The 27464-nt window shown below is 42.3% G+C and overlaps 2 protein-coding genes and 1 pseudogene across 2 annotated transcripts in view; 2 read left to right on the top strand and 1 right to left on the bottom strand.

Moving 5' to 3' along the window:
* Nucleotides 1-616: 616 nt before the first annotated feature.
* On the bottom strand, nt 617-12277 carry LOC149304885 (peptidylaminoacyl-L/D-isomerase-like). The gene is made up of 9 exons (XM_089478550.1): nt 12217-12277; nt 9878-9931; nt 8178-9452; nt 6498-6533; nt 5135-5170; nt 4816-4946; nt 3750-4037; nt 2533-2670; nt 617-1197 (listed from the first exon to the last, which is right to left on the bottom strand). The coding sequence occupies exons 2-9, from the start codon at nt 9927-9929 to the stop codon at nt 1033-1035; spliced, it is 2121 nt and encodes a 706-aa protein (XP_089334676.1). The 5' UTR covers nt 9930-9931; nt 12217-12277; the 3' UTR covers nt 617-1032.
* Nucleotides 12278-19609: 7332 nt separating this feature from the next.
* LOC149304886 (peptidylaminoacyl-L/D-isomerase pseudogene) lies at nt 19610-24207 on the top strand (annotated as a pseudogene).
* Nucleotides 24208-24232: 25 nt separating this feature from the next.
* The window catches only part of LOC149304887 (IgGFc-binding protein-like), a 31312-nt gene continuing 28080 nt past the window's right edge, over nt 24233-27464 (top strand). The window contains exons 1-3 of the mRNA XM_089479149.1: nt 24233-24773; nt 24952-25556; nt 25842-26409. Of these exons, the coding sequence (XP_089335275.1) occupies nt 24233-24773; nt 24952-25556; nt 25842-26409 (1714 nt within the window). The remainder of the gene's footprint in view (nt 24774-24951; nt 25557-25841; nt 26410-27464) is intronic.

Genomic DNA, 27464 nt, shown 5'->3' on the forward strand with positions numbered 1-27464 from the left:
GTATATCTCTTGGATGTGAGGGCGATCTGGCTGCGACATCTATCACCCCATTGATCACCAGGGTTGTGTTTGTATTTTGAACCCTGTGCAAATGCCAATTAAATTTTGTGTTGCGTGCTACTAGAATTCAGAGCTTCAAAATGCACTTTTTACTAAGAATGCATATAATGAAATAATAATAATAATAATAATAATAATAATGAAATGCTTAAGCCATCATCCATCATAAAGCAGTGGTATCGTAATATGATACAATAATACTCTTGCAGCTAATGAAAGAAAACAGTTTCAAATCTAATGGTAAATCCACATAGGATTACCTTGAGACTTGCATAATTATTTACTCACCAAGGTCCATTTGATTTAGCGGGTCAACTTTAGCTGGGATTTTCAATTGAATTTAGCTCTATAGTTCTTGGAGAGATTTTGGTGGGGCAAATATTCCTAGATAGAGACACTATGATCTTGAACCTTCACCGTTTCTGGACTAGCTTTCTAACAATGGACTGATGGAGCTCCCTGTCCTTAGATCCTCAGATCCTTTGGCTTATGAACATCCATGTGGCAGTTTTGCAAATATTCAAGGGAGAAATGGATCACTGTCTGAACTGGGCAAAAGAAGGAATGAGACAAAAGGGAAATTAAATGGACAGATTAAAGAGTATTCCAAAATGTATTTAATTAATTCCAATGGAGAAATTGGTGGTGGGGTCCAATGAGAGAATACAGCAGGTTCAAAAACCCAGATACTTCAGCTTAACCTTGTTTAAAGATTGATTTGTTGGAAATAAAAGGAGGGAATTGGGAGCAGCCAAAAACTACTGCTGAGTTACAAAAAATAAAAACAAAAATACACATTTATTTCATGAAAGACATGCAGGAACATGGAAGAAGTGTGACATCCCAGTTTCTGTTTGGATTAGTTTCCAACTGGCTAGGTCTGATGGGAGGTACAGTCCAACAAAATCCGGAAGGCTCTAAGTTGTTTTAGCAAAGAACTAATAGTTTGATCTGATCTACTCCTCTCTGTTCTCACAAGAAACAGTCCATGGTGCTGTCAGTCACATATTCATCCACTTTGAATACCCAGCGACCCGGGTAATTCACATTGCTTGTTTTCGTAATATTGAGAATATCAGCGGTACGGGAACCAGGCATGATGTAGTAATTTATTTTGTCTCCATTGTCGAATCCAGCCTGGGGAAGAGACAAAACGGGAAATGAATTTTTGCAACACAGCAAAGCATTCAGGATAGTACATGCTTTGGATTTCTGTGTGGATGTGTGCAGTGTGTAATCTTCAATCTGTTTTTAGTTTTTTAATTATCAGGGTGATTCAGGACAGTTTGTAGATGTAGGCTTTCCTACCTTGTGCAAACCCTCCAACATTTTGCAGCTGAAAACTGGGACACATGTGGCCAGGCAACACCAGAGAGTGGTCAAGATGCCAAAAAGTTGGAAACGAATGGAAACAAAGGACAAAGGACTTTATCACACATAGCTTTTAAACCACCATAAAAGTTTGTGAAAGTAGAGCCAACATGGCATAGCGGTTTGAGTGTTGGATTACTACTCTGTAGACCAGAGTTCAATTCCTCGCTATGCCATGAAACCCACTGGGCGACTTTGGGTAAGTCACATGCTCTCAGCCTCAGAGGAAAGCAATGGCAAACCTCCTTTGAACAAATCTTGCTATGAAAAGCCCATGATAGGTTCATATTAAGGTCGCCATACGTCAGAAACAATTGGAAGGCATACAGCAACAACAATAGTTCAATAGTGCATTTGAAAATATCTGTCACACAACACTGGGGTGAAATATGTGAGACAATTAAAGTGGCTTCTGGCCACTTTGGAGGCATGCAGATTAGGTGACACATGCTTCCAAAGCAGCTGGAAGCCAGGCCATGGCCCGCGGTCCAGTCCTTAGAATCACAACAAAAAGGAGCCAAAATAAACCGACTCCTGGTTGTGCTGGTTGGCCCCTGTGTGGACAGCCCTCTTTGGGAACAGAGTGTGAAGACAGCAGGGTTCTGACATGCTTCTGACTGGAGTGACTGGATTATGGGGTTTCTACCATAATGCATTTGAAGTGTACCAGGTTGGGGGAGAGTTGAGTAGAGTTATGAACAGAGCTTGGAAGAAGTACTTTTGAACTATATCTCCCAGAATTCTCCAGAGAGCATGCACAGCACCTATTGTGGCTGGAATATTCTGGAAGGTTAGTCGGGGGAAAACTTCCCCAAGCTTTTGTTATATGCTGTATGAAAGCCATTAGCACTTTCACACTACTACAGAATAAGAAACACAAGCCTAAATAGAAATCTAATTTCTAGCAAAGTACACCAATTGAATGAATGGGATGCATACAATAGTTATCAATTTACCATTCAGCAATTGGTTGAGTGATTCTATTGACCTGGGGCTGGTAACTGGATCTAGGCCAACTATTTATTTATTTATTTATTTATTTGTGCATCCTTTGATCCAGAATGATAACTACTATATGGTGCCAATTCTACTCAGAGATACCTGTGCTGGGATTCCTCCAAGGCCCGTCTTAGCATCCCCATTGCTCCATGTCCCTGTGGTCCACTGAATGTCTGCATAGTTCAGTATGATGAAGGATAATTCCCCATTTGTGGTCAAGATAACCTGAAAGGTATTGACCTGTAACAGGAGGGGAAAGTGAGAAGAAATCACAAAACAAGTAGGTTTTCTTGCATACAGAGTGACACACCAGCTCCATAGTGGAAATAATGAGGATCATCATGTGAGGGCAATGACAGCACATTCCCCACCCCATCCCACCCAAAGCCTCAGCAAAGGTTGTAGTCAGGCTGACCCTGACATATGGCAACTCTATGAATAAGAGAGCTCCAAGAGCCCCTTTCATCAGCTGCCATGCTCAGGTCTTTCAGACTCAGGGCTATGGCTCCCTTGACTGTATCTATTCACTTGTGATGTGGTCTTCCACTTTTCCTACTGCTTTTGGCTTTGTCATTTTTTTCCCAGCCAGTCATGTTAGTGACATCCTCGTCACATGCTAGGGTTGCCTCGGGGTGGAGCGCCCACACGCCCCATAACCCGAGCACATGGCAGCGGCATAATAATGGTGATGCCCTGTATACATGGGCCCCACCATTGTTATGTTAGCACCGTGTGGCATCCGCATGGCACTGCATGGCCGTTACATAACAGGTGTGCCAATGGCTCACTCATTACACCGCCCCTGCAGCTTTAAAAGAACCCGCTTTTCCACCGGAGGGAAGCTGGGCGGTTTGGTGGCTGCAGCTTCCCTTCGGTGGAAAAACAGGCGCTGACAGGCCACCGTTTTTCAGCGGTCTGTACTGCACCATATAATCCAAAACACCTGGAGGGTGCACACCTGGAAAAGGTTGGCACAGAAGCTGGAATCTTGTTGATGAACTATATTTATTCCAGGTTTGAGAGTGATGGCAAGGGAAGCCAGCACCCACACTGTTGTAACACCCAAATAATAATAATAATAATAATAATAATAATAATAATAATAAGGATTTATTTATATCCCACCCAATCAAATGGAATTATACCTAGTACTGCCCTTCTGCAAGGTCCTTTCTTGGAGCAGCTCTATTGCTCTGGCCATTGACAGCTGTAGTCTCCAAAATTAATGTTTCTACATTTTGCTCAGAGTCAAGTAGCTCCCATGTGTTCAGGAGAAATCTGCAAAGGTACTACAGGGTTCAAGGCAATCAGAGACTTACTTTTTTTGATTTAGATCCAAAATAGGCAACTCGGTCCCAAGTAGCAAGGAAAGCCCAGGTGGGTGTGAAAGAGATCTCAGGGTAGTAATGGCTGATTTCTGCACTGCAGCGTTGAAGGATTTTGGGGTCCTGGGTCTGCCTCCAGAAGACATCCCCACTGATTGGATTGTAGACATCTCCCCAAAATGGAGCAACAAGGGGTGGCCCCTCATCCAGGGGTAAAGGGTCAGGTGTTTGTACAAACTCTGGGACCGTCATGCCAAAGGAGATCACACCATTGTTATCCACCTGCAGAAAGAGGCCAAAAAGAAAGGAGATGGCCCAAAGTGGGGAAAAGAGAGAGGTAAATTTAGCAGAATTGCTGTGAATCAATTGCCAAAGAGAGAAAGATTATGAAAAAACAAAACAAACACCCAGCAGTCCAGAATGACTCCAAAAAGCTAAAATAAAAGGAGGAAGGAGGGGGAGGAATATAGCAACACCTTTAAGACTAACTTTTTTTTTTATTTTAGCATGAGCTTTCGTGCATGTAAACCCACTTCTTCAGATGAAATACAGAGTGATAACTACTATTCTTTCCTCTTACTATAAGATACATGTAAAACAGAGATTGCAGGTGATGCAATGGACAATAAATAAATGGCTTCATCAATGCAATGAAGGGTGAACCTGCTATTAAAGAGAGTAAAAGAGGTGTTTTAGGCAGAAGATATCTGGTGGTATGAAAGAGCAGCAAACTGTTAGTTAACTATTTATTTGTTGTTGTATTTTGACTGCCCAAGAGTGGGAAGAGTGGTTTCAGGAAGACCAATGGGAAGGGCACATAAAATGTTGGGTCTCCAAAATCCATAGAAATCAAAGGTCATGAAAGATTTTAAAAAATAGCAGTCTAGGACCTAGAGCTGCTTGTTAATCTCAACTAGAGTAGGCCTGTTGATCCACTGGAATTTACATGAGTGTTGATTTACCAAATTCCCATTGATTCAATGTATCTAGCACATTAGCAATTGGCTTTGGGCTGAAGCAACCATGGAGATGCGGTTCATTTGGACAAGGGACTACATACATAGAGAGAATGGTGCTTCTTGCCGTAGAAGGGGAAAGGCACTGCTGTGGAGATCTCTGGAGATGTTGCATCATCCGACTTGGGGTTTCTTGTGTCACCCTGTTCTGTCCCATAAGGATACAGCAGCAGCTCTGGAACAGGATATATTTCTTTCACTGTTGTGGTTTTCCCCCCAGTGCTGTTTCCAATGCCTTTGAAACTGACATTGGCCTTCTGGATGAAAGGAGTTCCCACCCATATTATAAACACTGAATGTAAACATGGTTTGATGGAATGACTCACCCCAAAGACACCCCACTATACCATCCCATCATCTTACCTTTTGGCTTCAAGGGAGAAAAGGTTGATGTTGACCCTAAAACAAGAACAAGAAATTGGCTTATCAGAGCTATTAAAGATTTAAACACCCATCAGGTATACTGGGATGCACCTAGTCAGCAGAATAAAGTTGGGTAAAGAAAGTTGGGTCTTAAATATGGTATAATTCCCACTTCTTACACATAGGCTGACATCCTTTTAGTGGTATACAGTATGCAAGTAGAAGTTAACCTAAGTATGACTTTACCGCTGACAACAGGGACATAGCCACATGCCAACCCCCTCACTTTCCTTCAGAGCATGGCTGACATGGCAGTGAGAAATGGCTCAATGTAGCATAGTTCTATGTTAGGAAATACTATGCTATGTTGAGTCATGCAGGGTTACAGCCATAAGAGATGATCAAGTTCAGAAATCATAGTCACAGAGCACCTTCTGATGTCAAAACACAGCAAGCAGATGCTTTAAATGTACAACAGAAATCTACTATAAATGATAAAAGACCACTGGAGATCAAATGGTCATATATTAAGACTAATGGAAATCCTATATACCAGGCATGGGTACCTTATGGGGGGCACTGTTTTGGCCCTGGAGCCAACATGGACCATGCCAGGCCTGGAAATGCTGGGAAAAAACTGAAAAAGGAGTGTCTGGTTATGTTTTGTCACTTTCTGGGCCTCTTGTTTTTCTAAGCAGAAAATCACGTTCTCTATGCAAAAAAACATGCATAGATGGATTTTCATCCACAGAAAAAGAAATCCCAAACTGTGAAGATTTTCATTCTGGTGGACTTCTCTTCCTCTCTCTTTTTGTCCATTGATGAAATGCTTTTGACTATTCCTTCCATCCCTAGTGCAAGCAGAATTCTGCCAGTGTAGTCACTGCAACAAATGGCTGTGCTTTTTCAGGCACTACATAGATTTGTCTCCTACTACAGTGCTACTCAGAGTGGCACTATATTGCAAGAGCTTGGCGGCCAGGACTGGTGCTGATGGCTCTGAACTGGTGCTGATTCACAAGCCACTAGCTGCCAGTCCATTGAGAGGTTCTAGATAAGAAAGAAACAGTTGTAGCCAATTAGTACAAAAATGACAGCAGTCCTTCAGCACATTAGGGGGGAAATACTAGCTTCCCACATCACTCAGCATTGACCACTGAGCATTGAGAATGCACACCAGAGTAACGTGAGCTGCACAATCTGTTCCACAGCAGTGCAGTTCAGTACACAGGCAGGGTAGTATGATTGTGATGCTTTGTGAACCACCTCTATTGGATCTCATGCTGAGACATCCTTTGCCGATGATGACAAGAAAACTTGTAAGCATTTTTACATGCAGGGTTTCAGTTTAATTGCACCTTACCTTTTAGCTTCTTGGCAGAAGAACCTGGCACAGATTCTAAAAAGAAGCAAGAGAGATACAATGAAATCTGTACCTCCTTTACAAACATACAGACTTTTCATTTTAACAATAGTTTTAATTGAGATTAAGTCCACAATCCCTGAACATTCCCAGATATTAAGTAGGGATGATCAAACTCAGCACCATCAGCAGGATATCAAACCTTAATCAGAGTTTAAGATTACAGAAGTAAGAAAAGTCTCATTTTCTCTGCATTGCTTTGAATCCTGCCTACATTCTCATTCCATCCTTTCTTTGTACCAGGCTGTGAGACTTTGATTATTCACCCTAGAAATTTGCAAGCACTTTCTGTACATTTCCCTTTTAAATTCTTTCTTACCCACTGACAAAGCATGTTTATGCATATTCTCCAACTGAACACATTTTAGTATTTTTCCCTTTTAAGTATGCACTTAGGTTTATGGATATTTTATTTTTTCTAAGCACATGACAAATCGGATAAATGTGTAGATTTCTGAGGCAAGGCTTGGGAAGTGCAAGAAGTTCTTCCGTGAGATCATTGAATGAACTAATGTGCTAGCCAGTTGGTTTGAGCATTAGACTGGGACTCTAGGTGACTGAGGTTCAGACATTGAAACCCACTGGTGACCTTAGGCAAGTCACACTCTCTCAGCCTCAAGAGAAGGCAAGGCAACCCCCTTCTGAACAAATCTTGCCAAGAAACACCAGTCATAGGGTGGCCAAGTCAGAAATGACTTGAAGACACAACAACAACAACAACAACAACAACAACAACAACAACAACTTGATGTTAATCTAGATTTAAAGAGTGAGGACCATCATATTATGGATGAAGTTGTACTTTATAGAAGCCATGCATTTCTATATTATGAAATGGCACCATATGAATTTAATACAGGAATGTTTGCAAATACCAATAAACCATGGCTGTATTGACCACACTGCGTTGCTCAGATCATGAATAACAAACCATGATTTCTCTCTTGTGTGTCTCTGGTTTGTTTCCTGTTTCAGAGTAGACTTCTATGGAAAGAAGCCAAGACAAGCTATGCTAGCAGGTTCAATTGCCATGATAAGCCATGTTTCAATCAAGCCAGAGTGTGCAAGCCAACAACAAGCCATGAGTTTGAACTATGGTATTGGACTGGTCAAAAAAACATGTTGGCAGAGGTGGGTTTGGAAATCACAAGCCAGATTTCAACAAACCATATAACACTCATAATATGGTCATTAAGAATGCTGCATTTAAAAATAATCTCCCAGTCCAGTTGACAGAACTGTGAAGTACTTTGTTGTTGAATTATTCCTTCATTGCAAGCAATCCGTGTTTATGTACGTGTGCCTTCAAGTTGCCTGTTGACTTATGGAAACCTCATGAATTTCATAGGATTTTCTTCGGTAAGGAATATGTAACACAAACAAGCTTCATTTATATCCTGCTTCATACCGCCTAAGCAGTGTCTAAGCGGTTTACAAGTGTAAGCTAATTTGCCAACAACAATCTGGGTACTCAGTTCTTTCCTCTGAAATATAGCCTACAGCACCTAGTATTCCATCTAAGTACTAAACAGTGCTGATCCTGCTTGGCTTTCAAGATCAGATGGGATCTGGTGCCTTTAGTCACACATCTTATCTGCATATAAAAATCAGAGCACTTACTGCAAGAACAAAGAGCCACAGAGCCATAGCCATTGCGGTACAAGCCTCCAAGGATGAGGAGCCCAAAAGGAGTGGTGGAGTGCTCTGTAGACAAAGTATTCATTTCAGTACCTATGAGGTATTCAGCCCAAGAATATTCTGTGCCAGGAACTGGCCTCCAATGGATATTTTCAATGGCTTTCTTTGCCAATTTGAACTGGCTGGTTTCTGAAGAATTAGCTATGACGACAGCATAGTTATCAGTCTGACTCATTCTGTCAATGTGGAACAGTCTACAATAATCGGTTAAGTCTGGTATATTGACAAGGAATGGATCATAGAGTCTACTTTCCTTTGGGGCATCAGCTAACAGAGGTATTAGTTGCTCATAAGATCTATTTCCATTTGTTGCACCCGTGAAGAAAAAAAGAACCTGGATTCCAGCACTGGCAGAGAGATAAAGTGGCTCAGGATACTGTATTTTAAGTTGGATAACTTGCCCAGCCACCATGTTATGGGAATCTTCTTTGAGGCCAGATTGGTACTTGAGCAAAGTGCTTTGGGAAGCAACAATATATACAATGTCATATTTGCTCTGGAAAGACAGAGGAGGGACAATGAAAGTGGTGCCCCAGCTGGAAACGGGAAGAAGTTGTTCCACAACATGGTCACAGGCTGTGTTTTTCTGAGCACAACTGTGTCCAGTCAAGACAGCCACGGGTTTCTTGGATTCAACCCAGGAGCCAGATAAATCATCTGAACTTTGGATCTGGATTGCTTGAAAGGCTTGGAGGTTAACAACAAGTGTGCTGCCCCGAGGATAAATGTGTCCTTTGAATGCCACAGTTCCTGTCAGATGAATAGTAACCCTGGTGGGAGTTTGATAGGATATAACTGCAAGCTCCTTGAAAGTGTTTGGTAGATCACCAGCAGGTGTCACCACATAATACACCATGCCCAGCTGCTGGACTGGGTACACAACCGTGGCACCAATGGAGTAGTCCTTGGAGTTGCGGGCAAATACTGAGATGTCTTTGTTAGCTTCGACCATCACAGTTTTGTTAAAGATGTCAGTTCTCAGCATTTCAAGGGTGGCTGGAAGCTCAATGGAGACTGTCTGCCCCACAGTGACAGAAATGGTTTTTTCAAAGCTGGGATTTTTCGCCATCACTGTGACAGTGGTTGCAGGGCGATATCCAGTGATAAGCAGCTCAAACCTAGCATTGGGTTGGCTTTCCCAGATGTTAAGCAGAAATGCTGTCACAAATTTCTTCCCACGAGATCGTGCACAACAACCTAGAAACGAGGAGAAAGAGAACAAAGATGGGGTTCTTATGAAAGGGATGGAGAGTGATATACTACATACAGTGGGGGACAATGGCTTCTTTGTCAGTGTGGTGGCAAATCTGCCAAGACTTTTAGCTGAAGCTTTAAAGTAGCTATGCAAACTCTCCCCCATTTCAAATAGTCTGGATAACTGTGGCAACAGGCCCCCTGGGCTGAAAATGCTCACTAGGGACCTGGTAGAGATGAAACAAGTGGGATGGAGACTAGAGAGATGATTCATGCCTCTCCTGCATGAATATCAGGGGTCTGCTAACACTCCTCTTTTTCCAGTTGAGTAACATAAGAAGAATCTCTACACCTGCCACATGCTCACTGGTTAGCCATCTTGAAAATGAAGAGGCAAGTGGCACTATCAATCGGTGCAACCTACTCACCACTTAGTAGCATCAAACCAGCCAAAAGGAAGAAGATCCACCGCACGATCATGTCTACAAACAAGAAAGAAAGACTGAAATAATGATCCTTGGTTTATTCATTCATTTGTAGATAAATCCAATAGTTACTGCTAAACAGAGAATTAGTAGGAGCTTGCTGAGCCAACACTTGTGTACCTTCAGTTGATTCAGAAGATTTAGTCTAGTTGGATTTAAGACTTTGTCTGTAAGAGGAAGCATACTGTTGGTGGTGTTGTGTGCCTTCAAGTCATTTCCAACTTATAGTGACCTAAGGCCATGGTGTTTTGTTGGCAAGATTTATTCAGAGGTTTGTCACTGTCTTCCTCTGAGGCTGAGAGCATATGGTTTGCCCAAGGTCACCTAGTAGGTTTGGGGAATGGGGAATCAAACCCTGATCTCCAGAGACAGTCCAGTGCTCAAACCACTACACCATGCTGGCTTATAATTCAAAATCTCCTGGTGATTTCACCATGTTCCATGTAGATTTAAAGAAAATGGGACACAAGCTGGACTCCTGCAGCACTCTAAAGGGTAGAATAGTAGTCTCACATCTCATCTGCTGGCATTTTGAGTACTGTTTTGGACCAAAACCACTGTAATGACTTGCCATGCTGGCTGCTACCAGGGCTATGCTCTACTATTGAGCCAGATTACGTTCTTGCACTAGAAAAAATTGACTAATGGTGTCCAGTAAGCCAATATTCTACAGGGAAAGAATAAGGGCCTGGTGCCAGACTTCAAGGATGCAGTATTTCTGAACAAGAGAAAGGAGAAGGGACAAGACAGGTGGTTAAAGCTGAAGTTGCTGCTAAAGGTTTAGAAAAGCAGTTACAAGCAAATAGGAAGGGGGACCTAGAAACAGGAGTTATGATCATACACAGAGATGATGCCATCATTATCTGGTGTAAGCATAAGGGAATGGCGGTGACTTGTGGAGTACAGAAACTGTGGTCAAACTTCATTTCCAGGAGAACTGATGCTCCCTTAATCAACTTCTCAAGAGCTTCTCAGCAAGCTAATTATTTCACAGTGTTCATAGGAACTAGAAAAGATGCTTTTGGTGACTTCAACACCATATTGATTGAGGGATTCTGTGAACTGCAAGTCAAAAAAGTAACTCTCCCAAGCTCTCCCAAACTCAAGTTCTGAGAGGTCACTTAACTTGCTTGCCCAAAAATGGACTCTCCTAAATCAGCTAAGTTTTGGCTGATAAGCTCTGTAATTATTCAGTGACCAGTCTGACATTCAAAAATCATAAGTGCAGATCAGGACCAATGCCAGGGTGCAGCACTAAGGAGACCGTAACCCTTTGCTCCCTTACACTTATGGTCTCTTGAGGCTTTCTATTCATGCAATTTTTATGAAATGAGCCATTGAAACTAATGTCATACTTATTGGAAATAGACATTTCAGCCATATTCCTGCAATCTGGACTGGGACCACAGAGAGGGAGTCACAAAGGATTGAAACCTCCCAAGCCTCATGTAAGTTTCCTGATCTCTAGCTAAAGTATGAAAGAAAAGATCCATCTGCCAGCTATGGCTTTTAAAGCATACTCTACTTGAATCAAAAGGGCAGCAGAAGGAAGAGAACATATTTATTGCAAAGAGGACAGTATAGAGAACAAAGTAGGAGAGAGTAGATGGTGCAAGTGTGGCCATACTACCTTGGTAATCCTTGGAGCTGAGCTTCAAAAAGTACTTTTCCCATCTACTTCCTTTAATGAGATAGGGGTATACAGATGGGTGACTAAAAGCTGCCCGTCTTTGTCCCTGGTCGGTGCCACAGCAGCCATACACTGCAGCACCGACCCGCTCCCTAAAAAGAAGCCGCTCTAGGCAGCTTCTTTGAAGGGGCACCATAATGGCACTCATGTTCCATGATGACGCCCCTTCCACAGAGTGCCATTTGGGCGTTCTGACACCTGTGTGGCATCATGGCACTCCCCATATGGACAGATGTGCACCAAGATGGTGCACAGGCGGTGAAGATAGGGCTGGGCATGTGTGGATACCCAGCCCTATCTAGCCCTACGTTTGGCCCCAGGCCAGCACAAAGTGCCAGTCTGTTTAGGGCCATAGTTCCTTGGTTGATCCTTTAGTATTATCTACTCTTGACATGTGGGTATAGTAGTTTCAGCTGACCATTGTTACTAGCAGACTAGGAAAAAGTTAATTTTTAGATTGCAATTAGCAAGATCCCTCTTGCAATTTGCAAGATCCCAATTTGCAAGATATCATAGCCAGATAATTCTGAGGTATGTAATAAAAATCCAGTTCTCTAAATTCTGATAAGCACAGTCCAGAAGAGACTCTTACCTTCAGACCTTCAGCAGATGTTCTTGGCTTGATAAAGAAGTAGCAAGAGCTCAGCCTTGCCTCCTCCTTTATCAGTTTCTCTTTCTCTTTTATAGGGAGAAGGATAGGAGTCCAAGTCCTCCCACCCCAATTAAATTCCACGGAAACTCCCAAAACACCAAAGATTCTGGATTATTATTGGGAAAAAGGCCACAGCCAAACATCACAATAAATCAACTGACCTGACTCTTTGAAAACCTTGTGGAAGAAGTGGGGACACTCTTGGCCTTTAGAAAAATGTAGTTGCTGTTATGGTGATGTGCAAGAACTCATCATGGCACTCCCCACAACAATTCACACATTTGCAAGATGTGTGGTGTTTTGTTAAAATAAAATTAGCACAGACCAAACAATGCAGGCAACTTAAACACATTTTTCAAAAATCCACATAAATATGGTTTAGAAGGTAAGGAGAAAGGCATACATTAGCTAAAATGCACAAGTAAATGTGCACATTACAGAAATGCATTAAAAACTGCATTTTAATTGCCATGAGTTGGGGTCAACTTGAAGTCAGTTGACAACAACAATTCTGCAACCCTCTAAATGCAGTGATTCCCAAGACAATCCCATCTGCAGCCTGTCTCTTCCTGCTTGACAAGTGAATTGGCAGTAGCCCACAGTGTTATACTGTGTAGCTAAATGACTTTGGCTTCTAGCTTTGGCAAACATCCTCTTTTAAACAATTAGAGTTCCCTAACAGACCATTTCTTGGGAAGGTCAATGACCATTAACACATGAAAAACTTCCCCAGAAATCAAATGTTTATTTGGAATGAAATTTGGGTCATTTGGTACTCTGAACTGTGGAAGTCTGTAGCTCGAAGGTTCAACATTCAATCCCCAGGATGTCCTCCAAGCCTGGACAGAGGTTCCCATATGAAATCCCAAGAAACTACTGTAACGACAACACTCCTTCACCTTATGGCAGTCCTATGGGGTTTTCTAATCCCACCCCGCTGCCAACCAATTTATGTAACCAACCTCCTTTCTTATGTAGCAGGCTCACGGTATTATATAATATAGTAGCGTGGATATAAGATATATGTCAGACAAGCCTTTAGATAAAACAAAATATGAACTTTATTGAACAAAGGGTTGAACAGATACAACTTGAACTAAATGGCATTAAACAGCTGTTAGGTCAGGCACATGTTGCTTTGTTGCATTTGTACTCTCTACTTCGTTACTGTTACCGTTGGGTTTATAAATCTTCATCTAAATCACCAGTTTCGTTTACTTAAGATTCACTCACTCCATTTATGAGGGCCCGTTACACACGGGCCTTTACGGCGCCCCCATCACGTGCTAGGGGTTGGCCGAGGACCTAGCGTCCATACCGGCCTCATCCCTAAAACGTGATGAGGGCGTAAAGATGGTGGCGTACTGGATGCATAGCATCCGCACGTCGTGCCCTGTATGTGATGCCATGAGTGGGCGAGTAGCCCCTTGCGGTGTCACATCTGGGGCGGAAGAAGAAGCGCCATTTGGGGGCTTCTTTTTGCTCTGTGAGGGAGCCGCGCGATTTGACTGCTGCGGCTCCCTCACGGAGCAACTGGCAGCGGCGTGAGACTGCCCCTTCTGGGCAGTCTGTAACGCACCTTAGTTCCTCTCTTAAACTTAGAACTAACAGTCCCCAAAGCTAACACTATCCCGCAGGATATTATACTCCACCCACTCCCTTTCCTAGAGCCCTGGCTGTATAATGGTAGGGAGCCCTTTCCCCCTCAGACTCTACCCCTAACCATCTTTCTCTATCCCTGGAACCGTCACTCTTCAGATCCCAAGCCCTAATTGACTCTTCCCTCAGGAACTCATGGAACCCAGTCCTCTCTTGGACTCAACTGTTCCCTCAACTGCCCAATCCCAACTGCCTCTCTCAACATCCTAAACCCAACTAACTCAACCCAACTGCCAAAGGGAATCGTCAAATTCTCAAGCCAGCACCTGATTGGCTGGATTGTAGTCAGCACGTCACAACTATTGCTTATCAGTGTCTGGAATACTGAGATATTGATCATAAGGCAGCTGTCTATGTAAACTATGCATCAGAGGCCCTGCTATATATATTCCAAAACACGCTGCAGAAATAATATAGCTTGAGACCACTTTAACTGCCCTGGCGCAGTTCTAGGGAATATTGGGAATTGTAATTTATTGTGGCACCAGAGCACATTGTAGTTTATTGTGACAGAGAAGGCTAAATGTCTCACAAAACTACAGTTCCCAGAATTCCCTAGCATTGAGCCAGAGCAATTAAAGCAGTTTCAGACTGGATTATTTCTGCAGTGTGTTTTGGACCTTGATCTGACTAAAGAGAATGACTAGATTGGTATGTACACAATACAAGGCAGAGACTCTTCTGTAGCAGCAACCTCCATTTTAATCGAAAAGCAGACAATATATTCTGTACTCTTTTGCTGGGTCTTGAGTAAAATGCTAGGTCCAGGTTTTGAGGACCATTGAAGAAGATATTTCAGTAGATTCCTTTCCTAAGTGCTTTCTCATTGCCATTGTCATCAACAGCTTCTGTTCCTACACTTCCTCACTCATCATTGCTAGCATTTGCTTGCTTTGTAGGCTGAAAGCTCATCAAGGCTCACCTGCAGTGCAGAATTAATGCTGTTTGTCCCTGCTTAAACTGACATGGCTCCATCCTATAGTATCCTAGTATTAGCAGTTTGTTGAGGCATGAGAGTTCTCTGACAGAGAAGGCTACATATATAAGAATTCTATAGTATTGAGCCATGGCAGTTAAAGTGGCATCAAGATGCATTATTTCTGCAGATTAAGGGGCTGTGCTGACCGGCCATAAAGGCCGGCCTGGGCGCAGAGTTGCCATATGGCGTCCACACGGTGTGTAATGTCATGGCACAAGACGCAGCACCAAAGGAGTGTCTTAAATCTATGGCACCATGGCTATCGTGCCCTGGAAAGGCCAGACCAGGGCCGCAGTGTGTGGTTGCCACAGCCCAGATCTGGCACAGCTGAAGGCGGCTGCAGGATGCCTCTTAGGTTTATCCAGTATTTTAGGCCCCGATATTATCTTTAATTCTTTCCTGTTCTATACCTAATTTTAACATCACTTTCTATAAAGTTTGGCTATTAGATGTTTGCTTCCACTTTATATAGTTGTCTCTAATTCTGTCTTTTTCACTTGTACACCTTCCAATTTCAAATCTTGCTAAAATCTCCTATGTAGCTGATGGCAGAGGAACCAATGACATTCTATATTTTTTTAATGATAATTCCCCTCTTGATTTCATTTAATACTTTCCTTCCTGTATCTTTGATATTTCTCTGTATGTTAGCCCTTCACCTGTATGTAGATTCTCTTTTGTGAAATGCATTGTGCATTGAATCACAGAATCATAGAATTGTACAGTTGGAAGAGACCACAAGGGCCATCCAGTCCAACCCCATTCTGCCATGCAGGAACTCTCAATCAAAGCATCCGTAACAGATGGCCATCCAGCCTCTGTTTAAAGACCTCCAAGAAAGGAGACTCCATCACACTCAGAGGAAGGAGTGTGTTCCACTGTCGAACAGCCCTTACTATCAGGAAGTTCTTCCGAATGTTGAGATGGAATCTCTTTTCCTGGAGCTTGCATCCATTGTTCTGGGTCTTGTTCTCTGGAGCAGCAGAAAACAAGCTTGCTCCATGTTCAGTCACAGATTTATACTATCCCATTTCCATATCCATCTGCATTTCCTCCTCATTTAAAGACATCTTCACTGGCTGCTTGTTTCCAAATATTTCTTCAGATGCTATCACCTTTAAGGATTTTTTGGAAACTGATGGATGAAGTCACAGCAACCTCTAGCTCTGTTGCATGATTAGATTTGTTCTAATAAGGACATTAGGAAGATCTCCTTTTAATTGATGTCGTGCTGCTTGCAAACATGTTCTTCTGGATATTGTAACACTGAACTATGTTTTAGAAACATTTTTAAAAAACCTGCACAATGACCACCTAGAGATGAGACTGGAGTTTGTTACAGCCATTAACCTCAAACTGGAAAGCCAGCCAGCTCCTTTTCTCTAGGGGTTGTGATGGGATGGCTTCATACCTCTTGCATTTGCCTTGCCAGTACACCCAAACCTTGGGGATTATAGGAGATTCTCTGGAAGTTCTTTGGAAATGAGACTCTTGACCTTCTTCCCTACAAAAGGAGAAGAAGCAGATTAAAAAGTTAGAGTGGGAGCAAGCAGCTGCTTCTCTCTCATTGTGCTTTGTCAACCCAAGACAGATCTGAGTGGAAGGTAAGAGACTCCTTTACATTGTGCCTTGTTATACTGATCGGCCACCCCTGCTGTAAAAAGGTGACACAGTGATGCAGAAAAGTGCTGAAACAGATCTGGATATTGGCCAGCTGAATGGGGGATTTTGAGTGTTATAGTATAAAAAGGAAACCATGCTGAACTCAGGACTTAAACAATGTATGATGTTAGAGGACCTAGTTATTTATAGCAGGGGAGCGTTCCCAGATCTAAAGGTCTGGCTCCTGTCCTCAGGGTAAAGGAGGGATTTCTGGGTAAGTACAGACCTCAAAATGTGTGCACATACCTCATTTGCTAGACTTTGGTGTTCCTTACTTGAACAGTATGTTCCGCACAGCTATGGTCGATGCTTAATACATCATGCTTTGTAACACCATCAGGGCCTAGTACTAGGTCTCATGTTTTGGACTTAAAACGATGAGGTCTGGGAAACTTCTGACCTGGGAACTCTAGGAGCGGGGACATCATATATTTTGGACAAATACCCAGCTACAATGGCCAGTGTTAAGGCATTATATGCTTTATATTCCAAATTATCCGGAAGACCAGCGATACCCCAGCTCTGGTTATAGCAGGATTGGCAGCAAACATACATAAAGCTCAAGAAGAGGGTTTTTAATTTTTTAGGGTGAAAGTAGTAGACAGCTGCTGTTTCGATGCTGAAACAGGCAAAAGCAAACTGCTGCAGCCTCTCCTAACTTGTATGGTCTTCATCATTAATAACTTTTGCCACGTTGATCACTCTCTGATGTTGCTTGGTTCTGATATATCTTCATTGGAGGGTCTGCTGTGCTCATAGAATCATAGAGTTGGAAGAGACCACAAGGGCCATCCAGTCCAACTTCATTCTGCCATGCAGGAAATCTAAATCAAAACATCCCCGACAGATGGCCATCCAGTCTCTGTTTAAAAGCCTCCAAGGAGGGAGATTCCACTACCTTTGGCAAAGTCAGGGACAGCTTGTATGGTTTTGGCTTATTTCTTGCATTTGCCCTGCCAATAAACCAAGCTAACCTTTGGAATTATAGGCAGTTCTGTGGAAACTGTTGTAAGGCTTTGACCTTTTTCTCTACAAAAGGAGAGAGAGAGCAACTGAAAACAGAGAGGGAGCACAGACAGGTCTGTGGCTCAAAGGCAGATCTACTAGATTAAAGGTAAGAGACTCCTCTGGATTGTGTTTTGTGAAGCCAATGAGCTGCTTTTGCTGAACTGCAAGCTAACCAAGGGCAAAGTAGTAAAAGAAAAGGTAAAGTAGTGGAGTAAAATAGTGGAGTAGTAGTTAAAGTGTTCAGTTGGGACAAGGGAGATTCTTGCACCTGCTGAAATAAATAAATAAATAAATAAATAAATAAATAAATAAATAAATAAATAATTTTATTTATAGCCCACCTCTCCCGAAAGGATTGAAGCGGGTTACAACAATAAAACACATCAACGACATATACAATACATACATAAATATAAATTACATAACCCCCTTATCCCCCTATAATAAAACTAAAACTAGATAACTCATTGGGGGATCTTTAGCTTGCTTAAGCTCACAGGGTTTTTGTGAAGACAAAGGGTGGGAAGAGAAGCAGGAAAACCATGCATGCCATCTTGAATGTTTTTTATTTTATTCTATTTTAGTGATGACCTGCTTTTATTCCTGCCATGGGACCCACTGAAGGAAAGTTGTGACAGAGGTATCCCTAATAGTTAAAGGTAAGCAACAACCCTTTGATTCCAGCAATCTTTCTCAATCAGGGGCCAATAATTCTAATTAAGAAGAATCTCCATCTGTTGCTGCTGCTGCGAAAATAGCTTGCCGATTCTCTGTACCTTTTGCTCTGCAATGAACATGAAATTGTCATTTTCTATTCTGTTGATGATTTCTTTTTAAATGCAGACTTATAAATAATGTTGCCAGCTGCAAGTAATGTTGCTGAAGCTGCAATGGTTGCACTTAATCTGGGGGAGCCCCTTCTCCAATGTGAATTAGTGGATATAACAGGTTAATCAAAAGAGACCGTTAAGGCTCAAGCTTTTAGGAATATGATCCATACTCTCCAACATAAGATGAAAATTGTTACCCACGTGGCCAATTAACATCACAGTGTAGTCAAGATGGCAAAAGTTATTAATGTGGACAAGACACTGGGCAAGATCCTCTTCTCTGCATTCATAGGATAATCATAACTTCTTTTGCACTTTGGAGTCCATTTGCAGCAACTGAAGTAAGATGAGGACAAAGGGGGAAAGTAGGGAGAAGAGAGAGAAACTGCAACATTTTACAAGCAGCTGAAAAAGTGAGACAATGGGGGATTAATTGGAATGTCCTGCCAAATTTGGACAGTTGTAGCACCCCCTTTATAAAATCTATATAATTATGTAGACATAAAAGCAGACAGACAGAAAGACAGACTGACAGACACACAAGCTTCAATCTGGTGGTTATTTCCAAATACAGTCCTTCCTCCATTTTCGTGGTCTTTGGACTCGCATCCCTTGCTTATGCACAAGGGATGAACGCAGGAAGAATGAATGGGGCACATGCCCATGGCATACATCTGCATGCGCCTGCACACGCACATCTCTATTCAAGCCAATAGGGCTTGAGTATAGGCGAAGCTCCATTTTTGCGAGGGGGTCCAGAATGGATCTCTGTGAAAAAAGAGGGGAGACTGTAGAACAGACCCACTGAGTTAATGGGAATTGGTAGGTCAACACTTATGTAAGTTTTAATAATAATAATAATAATAATAATAATAATAATAATATGTTTTATTTATATACCGCTATTCCAAAGATCATAGCGGTGAACAGCAAGTAAGCTAATTAGCAAGTAAGCTAATTTGCCCCCAACAGTCTGGGTACTCATTTTAGCGACCTCGGAAAGATGCAAGGCTGAGTCGAGCTTGGGCCCTTTTGCTGGTCTTGAACTCGCAACCTTGTGGTCTTGAGTGAATGGCTGCAGTACAGGCATTTAACCACTGCGCCACCAGGGCTCCCTGTTTTCACAACAAGTTGTCCAAATCATGATATGTTTTTATGTTAATATGATTTTCCTTTCTTTTTTTGGTGTGCAGCCATGGCTATGAAGAGGATTGTGTTCCTCTTGGCTGGTTTGGCACAATTATGTGGTAAGTAAACTGGGCTGGAAAGTGCTCTTTTATTTTTAAAATGACTATTCAGCGAGTGTGCCTCTTCTTTGGTGTGTATGTCTATGCATTAAAACAAAAAATCTGTATCTGAACAGAACTTCCCACTTTTTATGTGATATATAACAAGGAAGGAAAGTGGGGACCTGATGTTTATACATTGGGGCCATGCAAACTGAGGTCCAATACACACTAGAGAAATAACCCAGTTTGTGACCTCTTTAACTGCCCTGACTTAATGCTAGGTTATTCTGGAAACTGTAGTTTATTGAGATATTTAGCCTTCTTTGTCAGAGAGCACTGGTGTCACAATAAACTACAATTCTCAGGATTACCTAGCACTGAGCCAGGGCAGTTAAAGCAGTTTCAAACTGGACTGTTTCTGCAGTGTGTTTTAGACATGTGTCTCTCCTGTATTTCAAATGTGGCTGCATCATTCTTGAATGTGCGGTATTATGGTCAGTCCCTTTCTGAATAATCTCTCCGTTGTTTCTTCCAGGGTCTCAGGTAGCAAGTTCTCGTGGGAAAACATTTGTCACAGCTTTCATGCAAAACAATCAGAAAAACCTTGCAAATGAACCCAGTGCTAAGCATGAACTCCTTATTACTGGCTATTCTCCTAAAACCATGGTGAGAGTTACAATAGGTAAATCTATGTATCGGAGAACCTTCCCTCTCAATGAAGGGCGGACAGTGACAATAAAGCTTCCTAACACCATAGAATTGTTGGGGACTGAGCTCTTTGATGGGACTGTGTTAATCGAAGCTGATAAGGATATCTCCATCTTGGCTCGCAGCCATGATGGGTCTTCTGTTGGTAGTACAGTACTTTATCCAGTTCAGCAGCTTGGCACACTATATTATGTAGTAACCCCAGTGGGTGACAAAGCAAATACTTTCAAGGAATTTGTGGTTGTAGCCTATGAAACTTCCACCAGAATAAATATTTCCCTGACAGGGGCTGTGACATACAAAGGCAATGGTTATCCTTCTGGAAGCAGGCTTGTTGCTCACCTTGAAGCCTTCCAAGCAATCCAGCTCCAAAGCTCAGATGATTTGACTGGCACCAAAGTTGAATCGAATGAACCAGTGGCTGTTTTGAGTGGACACAGCTGTGCTCAGGACAATAAAGCCTGTGACCATGTTGTTGAACAACTCTTGCCCACCCCCAGTTGGGGTTCTTTCTTCATTGTCCCTCTGTTGTCGTTCCAAAATAGACATGGCACTGTGTATGTAGTAGCCTCTCAAAACACTTTTATCAAATACCAACATGGCCATATAGAGAAGTCCCAGGACATGGAAGCTGGACAAGTTCTCCAGTTGGACCATCAGTCTTCTGAACCAATGTACATTTCGGCTAACAATGGAATCCAGGTCCTTTTCTCTGCTGTTGGTGCTGCGGATCAAGACTATGGCTCTTCTCTCATAAACATTCCTGCAGTAACAAGCTATTGTGTGTCCCACAACACTTGCGGAATGAGTCAGTATGACAGATTTGCTGTCATCATAGCCAAAACCTCAGAATCCAGTGGGATCATGTTAGAGAAGGAAGGCATTGGAACCCTTCAGTGGAGACCAATCCCAGACACAGAATATTCTTGGGCTGAACACAGTTTGAGCAAAACAGCAGATGTATTCTCCCTAGAACATCCCAGTACTCCTTTTGGGCTTTTCATCCTTGGAGTCTCACAGAACGATGGCTCTGGTTCAATGGCAGTTTGCACCACTGGTAAGTATTCTGTATACAAAACGTCCAGGGTATTTCCCCCCAGTGAATTAATAGTTTCACTATTAGACTTGGATGCCAATTCTGTCATTCCAATAGGCACTGAATTTATTTTAAATGCAATTGTCTGTCTGTCAGTGTGATAAAATTGGCATCTATAACTATTTAAAATACACCTTGGTGCTTCCACCAGCATTTTTATTGCAAATTTCAAAAGAGTATTCTTGCTGGGTAGAGGAAATCTTTTGAAATGCATCCTATGTAGTTGAACTACTTGTGGAGGTTGAGTGTCTCTAATCTGAAAATCTGAAACCTTTTGAACACCAACATGATGTTTTGAGGCTTCAATTTTGGAATATTTTGGATTTTTGAATACAAGTAGCATAGTGCATACTGTATTTACATGGCTGAAGAGAGACACAATACTAGAGAGAGAGGTGAGAAATATGCAAGATGGAGAGAGATGAGAAGGCATTTGAAATGGTGAGAGGTTTGGATTTGCACTAAGCATTATGCTTGGATTCCAGACATTTCACAGATTCTTGTGTCTATGTCCAGCCATATCTCTATCCAGCCTCATGTCTCTCTGCAGATTTGCAAATACAGTATGTACTATGCTATTTCTACCTTTATTCCAAAATCCCCTCAAAAATATAAAAAATCCAAACACCCAAACATTTCTGGTTGCAAGCATTTTGGATAACAAATACTCAACATGTATTCACAAATGATTAAGCAGAACTAATATCTTTTTCAGAAAGCACAGTCCTATGCCATGACTCTGTGTAGAATCAGGACTTTCATAAAGCCTTTAAAAATGCACATCCCTTATTTCCACCCAACCCCCTGTATGACACATATACATATCATGACGTGATCAAAACTATGCCAGACTCATGTGTTCAATGGACATGTAAAAAATTCTACTTGTGTAGAGATCAACAGTCTATATACAAGACTGTATCTGATTTAGTCTGAGGTTAAATTATTTTCGTTACCATTCTTTCATATATGTATTAAAAGCAGATGAAGAGCATAGTGTGATGTTTTAGGGCAGGGGAGTGAACCTATGACCCCCCCAGATGTTGGAGTCACATAGCCAGTGGCAAGGAATGCAGTTGCAATCTAACAAGATATGTACGTCTACTTATATATGTGCAGAAATATTTCTGAACTATCTAATATGGGTACAGGATCCCCACCCCAATGTGAATGATATTGTATTTATGCTCGTTGGATTCAATTGTTTCTTGCTTTCCTTGAAACTTGGTGCAGTCCACTTGCTGTGAACTGGCACTGGTTCACAGACCAATGCTTTGAGCAGCATTGGTGTAAAGATTCAAGCACTGATCCTGTATGTGAGGTGTACAAACTACCTGAAAAGATTGTCCAGAGCTGTCTTTAACTCGCAATGCATTCAAAGAGTGCATTGGAGAGAGATGGAGTCTCCTTCTTTGGAGGTCTTTAAACAGAGGCTGGATGGCCATCTGTCGGGCATGCTTTGATTGTGAGTTCCTGCATGGCAGGGGTTGGACTGGATGACCCTAACATCTCTTCCAACTCTGTGATTCTATGAATCTAGGAGTATTTCCACTTTTAAAGTAAATGACTATAATTCCATGCAATGACACAGCAGTTGCTCCTTTCTAGGTGAGCCAGTTGCTTCATGCAGCTTGATCCAGTGCAGGAAGGAGGAGATGTGTGAGATCCAAGACAAACGTCCAGTGTGTGTGGCAGGGTCTGAATCCATTTGTTGGGTCCAGGGAGATCGCCATTATCACACCTTTGATGGGAGGAACTTTGACTTCAGAGGCAGCTGTACCTACACCATTGCCAAGACTTGTAGCCTGGATGGGGATGTTCCTTCCTTCAGCATTGAAGCCAAGAATGAATACAGAGGCAATACTCATGTTTCTTATGTTGGTTTACTGAGAGTTACTGTCTATAACATCACCATCTCTATCACCAGAAATGAGATTGGATTTGTAAGGGTAAGATATGAAGACAAAGATATTTCATTTCTTCTGATTTTCCAATTTTTAAGGGGTAACTGCACCAGAATACACTTCGTTATTTCCCATTCTTTATGAATAATGACACCACTGGTGCTTGGGCTGCATGCATGTGATACAGCTCTTGCAAAGGTTCCTCTTTCTCAGGCTTTAGGATGAAAACTAATATCCAATATTCTTTCAAGTCTGGAAAGAAACATATTTCTATTTTGCTATTCCAGACGTCTTAGTTACATTTTCTTCCAAAACTGATTACATCTGAATCTAGTCCCTTTGCTTCTGTTTTGTTCTTATGCTGTGACAATAACATCGAAAGCTTTGATTTCGCAACAGCTCTTCCTTTCTTTAAATTCTTGCTGGAAAAAAATCAGGCATATTCTGAACCATCCATCCCTTTAACCTTTCTGTTTACTTCTTTTTTTTTTTTTTTTTGCAAGCTGAACATTTCTTTTCTTTTCTTTTTCTTTGCAAACTGAAATTACTTCTGCAGCTCCATGTTTTGCATTAGTTTCTCCCTTTTGGAACTTCCTGCTGAGAACTGCCTGTCATTCATGTTCATCTGATGATAAAACAACTATTCATGCTTAGAGGAACAAACACTAGCATTCTGATTTTAACACTGATGTTGGAGGTTGTTCAAATGACTGCCAGTTACAAGTGAAAATGTAATCAGTATGAACTATGTGGATGTCCTCTTCAGAAAGTTCCAGCAGGAAAGTCCATTGGCATCACAGAGGTTGGTGCCATCCACGCCTCTTGGTTGTGCTTATTCTCTCCCACAGGTGAATAACCAGCGATCCAGCTTGCCCATCTCCATGCATGAAGGGAAACTCCGTCTCTACCAGAGTGGGGGTGCTATCCTGATGGGGACTGACTTCTCCCTGAAGGTCTCCTATGACTGGGATGACTCTTTGGTGATCACAATACCAAGGATGTTTTCAGACAGTGTGTGTGGCCTTTGTGGGAACTACAACAATGATCCTGCTGATGACTTCACCACTCCCAGTAGAGCCCTGGCCTCCAGTCCAGTGGAGTTTGGGAGCAGCTGGAAGGTGGACGATGGAGACAGGTTCTGCTGGGATGACTGCCCAGGGGGTTGCAAAAGCTGCTCTCCAGAACTAATCAGCAAATATACAGCAGAACCATTCTGTGGCTGGATCAGCAAAGGAGGGAGCGGCCCATTCAGCCAATGCCATGCTGTGATCAGTCCTGAGATCTTCCTGGAAAACTGTGTCTATGACGTCTGCATGAATGATGGCCTCAAGGAAGTACTGTGTGAAGCCCTAAAGAACTATGCAGAAATTTGCCAGAAAGAGGGAATTGCTGTTTCTGACTGGAGAATGGCCACTGGATGCTGTGAGTCTCCCAGGGGTTGAATGGAAGGGTGGGATCAGAACAAAGGGGGACCCTTGTAATGGGGACATTCCCATGTGTGGTATCCCCTTATGGACTTCTGCAGTTCTCTCTATGTGCCTTTTCACTAGAAGATGCCTTTTAAAAACTTTTGGCTTATTTTGTCTTCTTCCTTCCACAGCCTCCTTCGTCTGCCCTGCAAACAGCCAATACAAGGCCTGTGGACCTGCATGTCCTACGACCTGCAACGATGAGGCTCTTCCCAGCAGCTGTGCCTCATTGCCTTGTGTGGAGACCTGCCAGTGCAATGAAGGCTTTGTTTGGGATGCTGGGAAATGCATCCCCAGGGCTGACTGTGGGTGCCTCTTTGAGGAGAAGCTCTTCTCTCCTGGGGAGCAATTCTGGCAAGATGGCAGCTGCACAAAGCACTGCACCTGTGACCCAGAGACCAAACGGGTGACCTGCCAGGCAGCCAGCTGCAGGAGTGGGGAGCAGTGCAGGGTGGAGGATGGCATCCAGAATTGCTATCCCACCGATTATGCCACCTGCTATGCTTCAAGGGGCACTCATTACAGTACTTTTGATGGGCAAAGGTTTGACTTCCAGGGCACCTGTGTATATCAGTTGGCAGGTCTCTGTGAGAAGAGGAAAGATCTGGTGGATTTCCAGATTCTTGTCCAAAATAGCCATCAAATCAGCCATTCTGCAACCTTCCCGAAGATGGTGGAAATCACTGTTGATGGAACAGTGATTGTGATTAATAGAGAACACCCTGGGAAAGTCATAGTGAGTTTATGTTCTTTCTTTCTTTAAATGACAGATTTAACTTCCCACTCTTTTGTATAATCTAATTTTCCCCTTCATCCAGCCACTATAATATTTACAGTCAGTAAGGACATTTGATGCATATTCTAAACTGTCTACCAAATGGTAGGGTGTGATGGTTTGGTCTTTATATGGAGCTATCAGATGTTTGACATAAACATGGCACTAGAAAAATGATGTGAAAATGTTCTGTATTTTCTTCACCATGTATAATATTCCCATCTCTCTCTTTCTGAATGGCCTTAGGTAAATGGCTTGTTGACACACCTGCCTTACAGCATTGGAAACAGGAAAATCCTCCTCTATAGGAGAGGGCAAGATGCAGTGGTTCAGATTGACTTTCGCCTGACTGTCACCTTTGACTGGCAAAACCGGGTCACTATAACAGTGCCCAGCACTTATGCCAGTGCCCTTTGTGGTCTCTGTGGTAACTTCAATGGCAACAAACTTGATGAGATGACCACAAAAGATAAGAGAGTAGCTCTGAGTCCATCAACCTTTGGTCAAAGCTGGAAAATGCGAGAGGTACCAGGCTGCTCTGAGATGGACCAAGAAGAATGCTCTGGGCTGTCCACCATTGAGACCCATCAGCGACAACTTGGGAGGGAATGTGGGCTCATCCTAGCCAACAGGGGCCCTTTTCAGGAGTGTCACAGCAGAATTGATCCTGAGGAATACTTCCAAGATTGTGTGTATGATTCCTGTTTCTTCAAAGGTCAACAAGCTGTGATCTGCCAGGCCATCACCAACTATGCGGAAGCCTGTCAGGCAGCTGGCGTGAACATTGATGCCTGGCGATCTGACCTCTTCTGCAGTAAGTGCAAACTGTCCTGAGTAGTTTTTCTAGGGAAGGAGAGCATAGGTATGAGGTGTAAGAAAAATAAAAATAAAGAAACACTAGGTGCTTTGTGTGCCATTTCAAATCAGACTTGATTTAAATCCCTTCCCCAACAAAGTCTGTACTGGAGTAGCCTAGAGAGACAATAACTGACCTCCAATTGACTCTAGAGTTTAGCATCAGTCAGTCAGGCAGAAGAAGAAGAGGACAGAATTGTATGTAGTTTGTATAAGGCAGGAGTATATTATACAAGAAACATATTAGCTACCTTTGAAAAGGGAAGAAGAAGGACACATTTCTTGACTAGGAACAGAGGAAGACAAGATTTTCCTCTGCATTTAGTTGGGATGAGAATCATGTTGCCTTCCATGCTTTGTAGGACTGTATCTTCCAGCATTGCTTACCATGCTAGTTAGGGCAATTTTATATTATGGTACAAAAACTCATATGATTCCCAACCTGAACTATAGATTCTATGTATGTATGTGTTTAAGAAACACTCAGGCTCCCACAGAAAAGTGGCGTGGAAATGTGGATTTGATAGAAAGTGGAACCAGATATGAGTAATAAACTGAAGCCTTGCTGTCTGTTTGAAAGATGATATCAGAATATGTCCCTTTTGCAGATATTTCAGAAAGACAATTCAGGAGGACCCAGAAGTGAATGAAAGTTCAACAGTTTTATTTAAAAGCCTGAAGCAAAGGTATATTAGGTGACATACCTTTTTATAGGAATTCAAACAAAGAACTTACAAACCATACATTGATTGGATACATAGGATACAAACATTTACACTCCTTTCCAGTCATTGGATACAGAACATATACATTTTTGGGCACTCATGGGCTCCATTATTGACATCTCTTATCAGGACTGTTTTCAATCACTGTCCCACATAGTCCCAGCTTGACATTCTTTGTTTTGGGTAGATGGAGATTTTTAGGCACCATTTAAGAGCAATAAACAGGCTCTGAACACCAGGAGGAGACCTCTGACCCATCTGTTGTCTATCATGTAGACAGTTCTCTTCT

This window comes from Sceloporus occidentalis, unplaced genomic scaffold (assembly GCF_023333645.1).
Source record: "Sceloporus occidentalis isolate IW3139 unplaced genomic scaffold, rSceOcc1.0.p SCAF_13, whole genome shotgun sequence".
Taxonomy (NCBI): domain Eukaryota; kingdom Metazoa; phylum Chordata; class Lepidosauria; order Squamata; family Phrynosomatidae; genus Sceloporus; species Sceloporus occidentalis.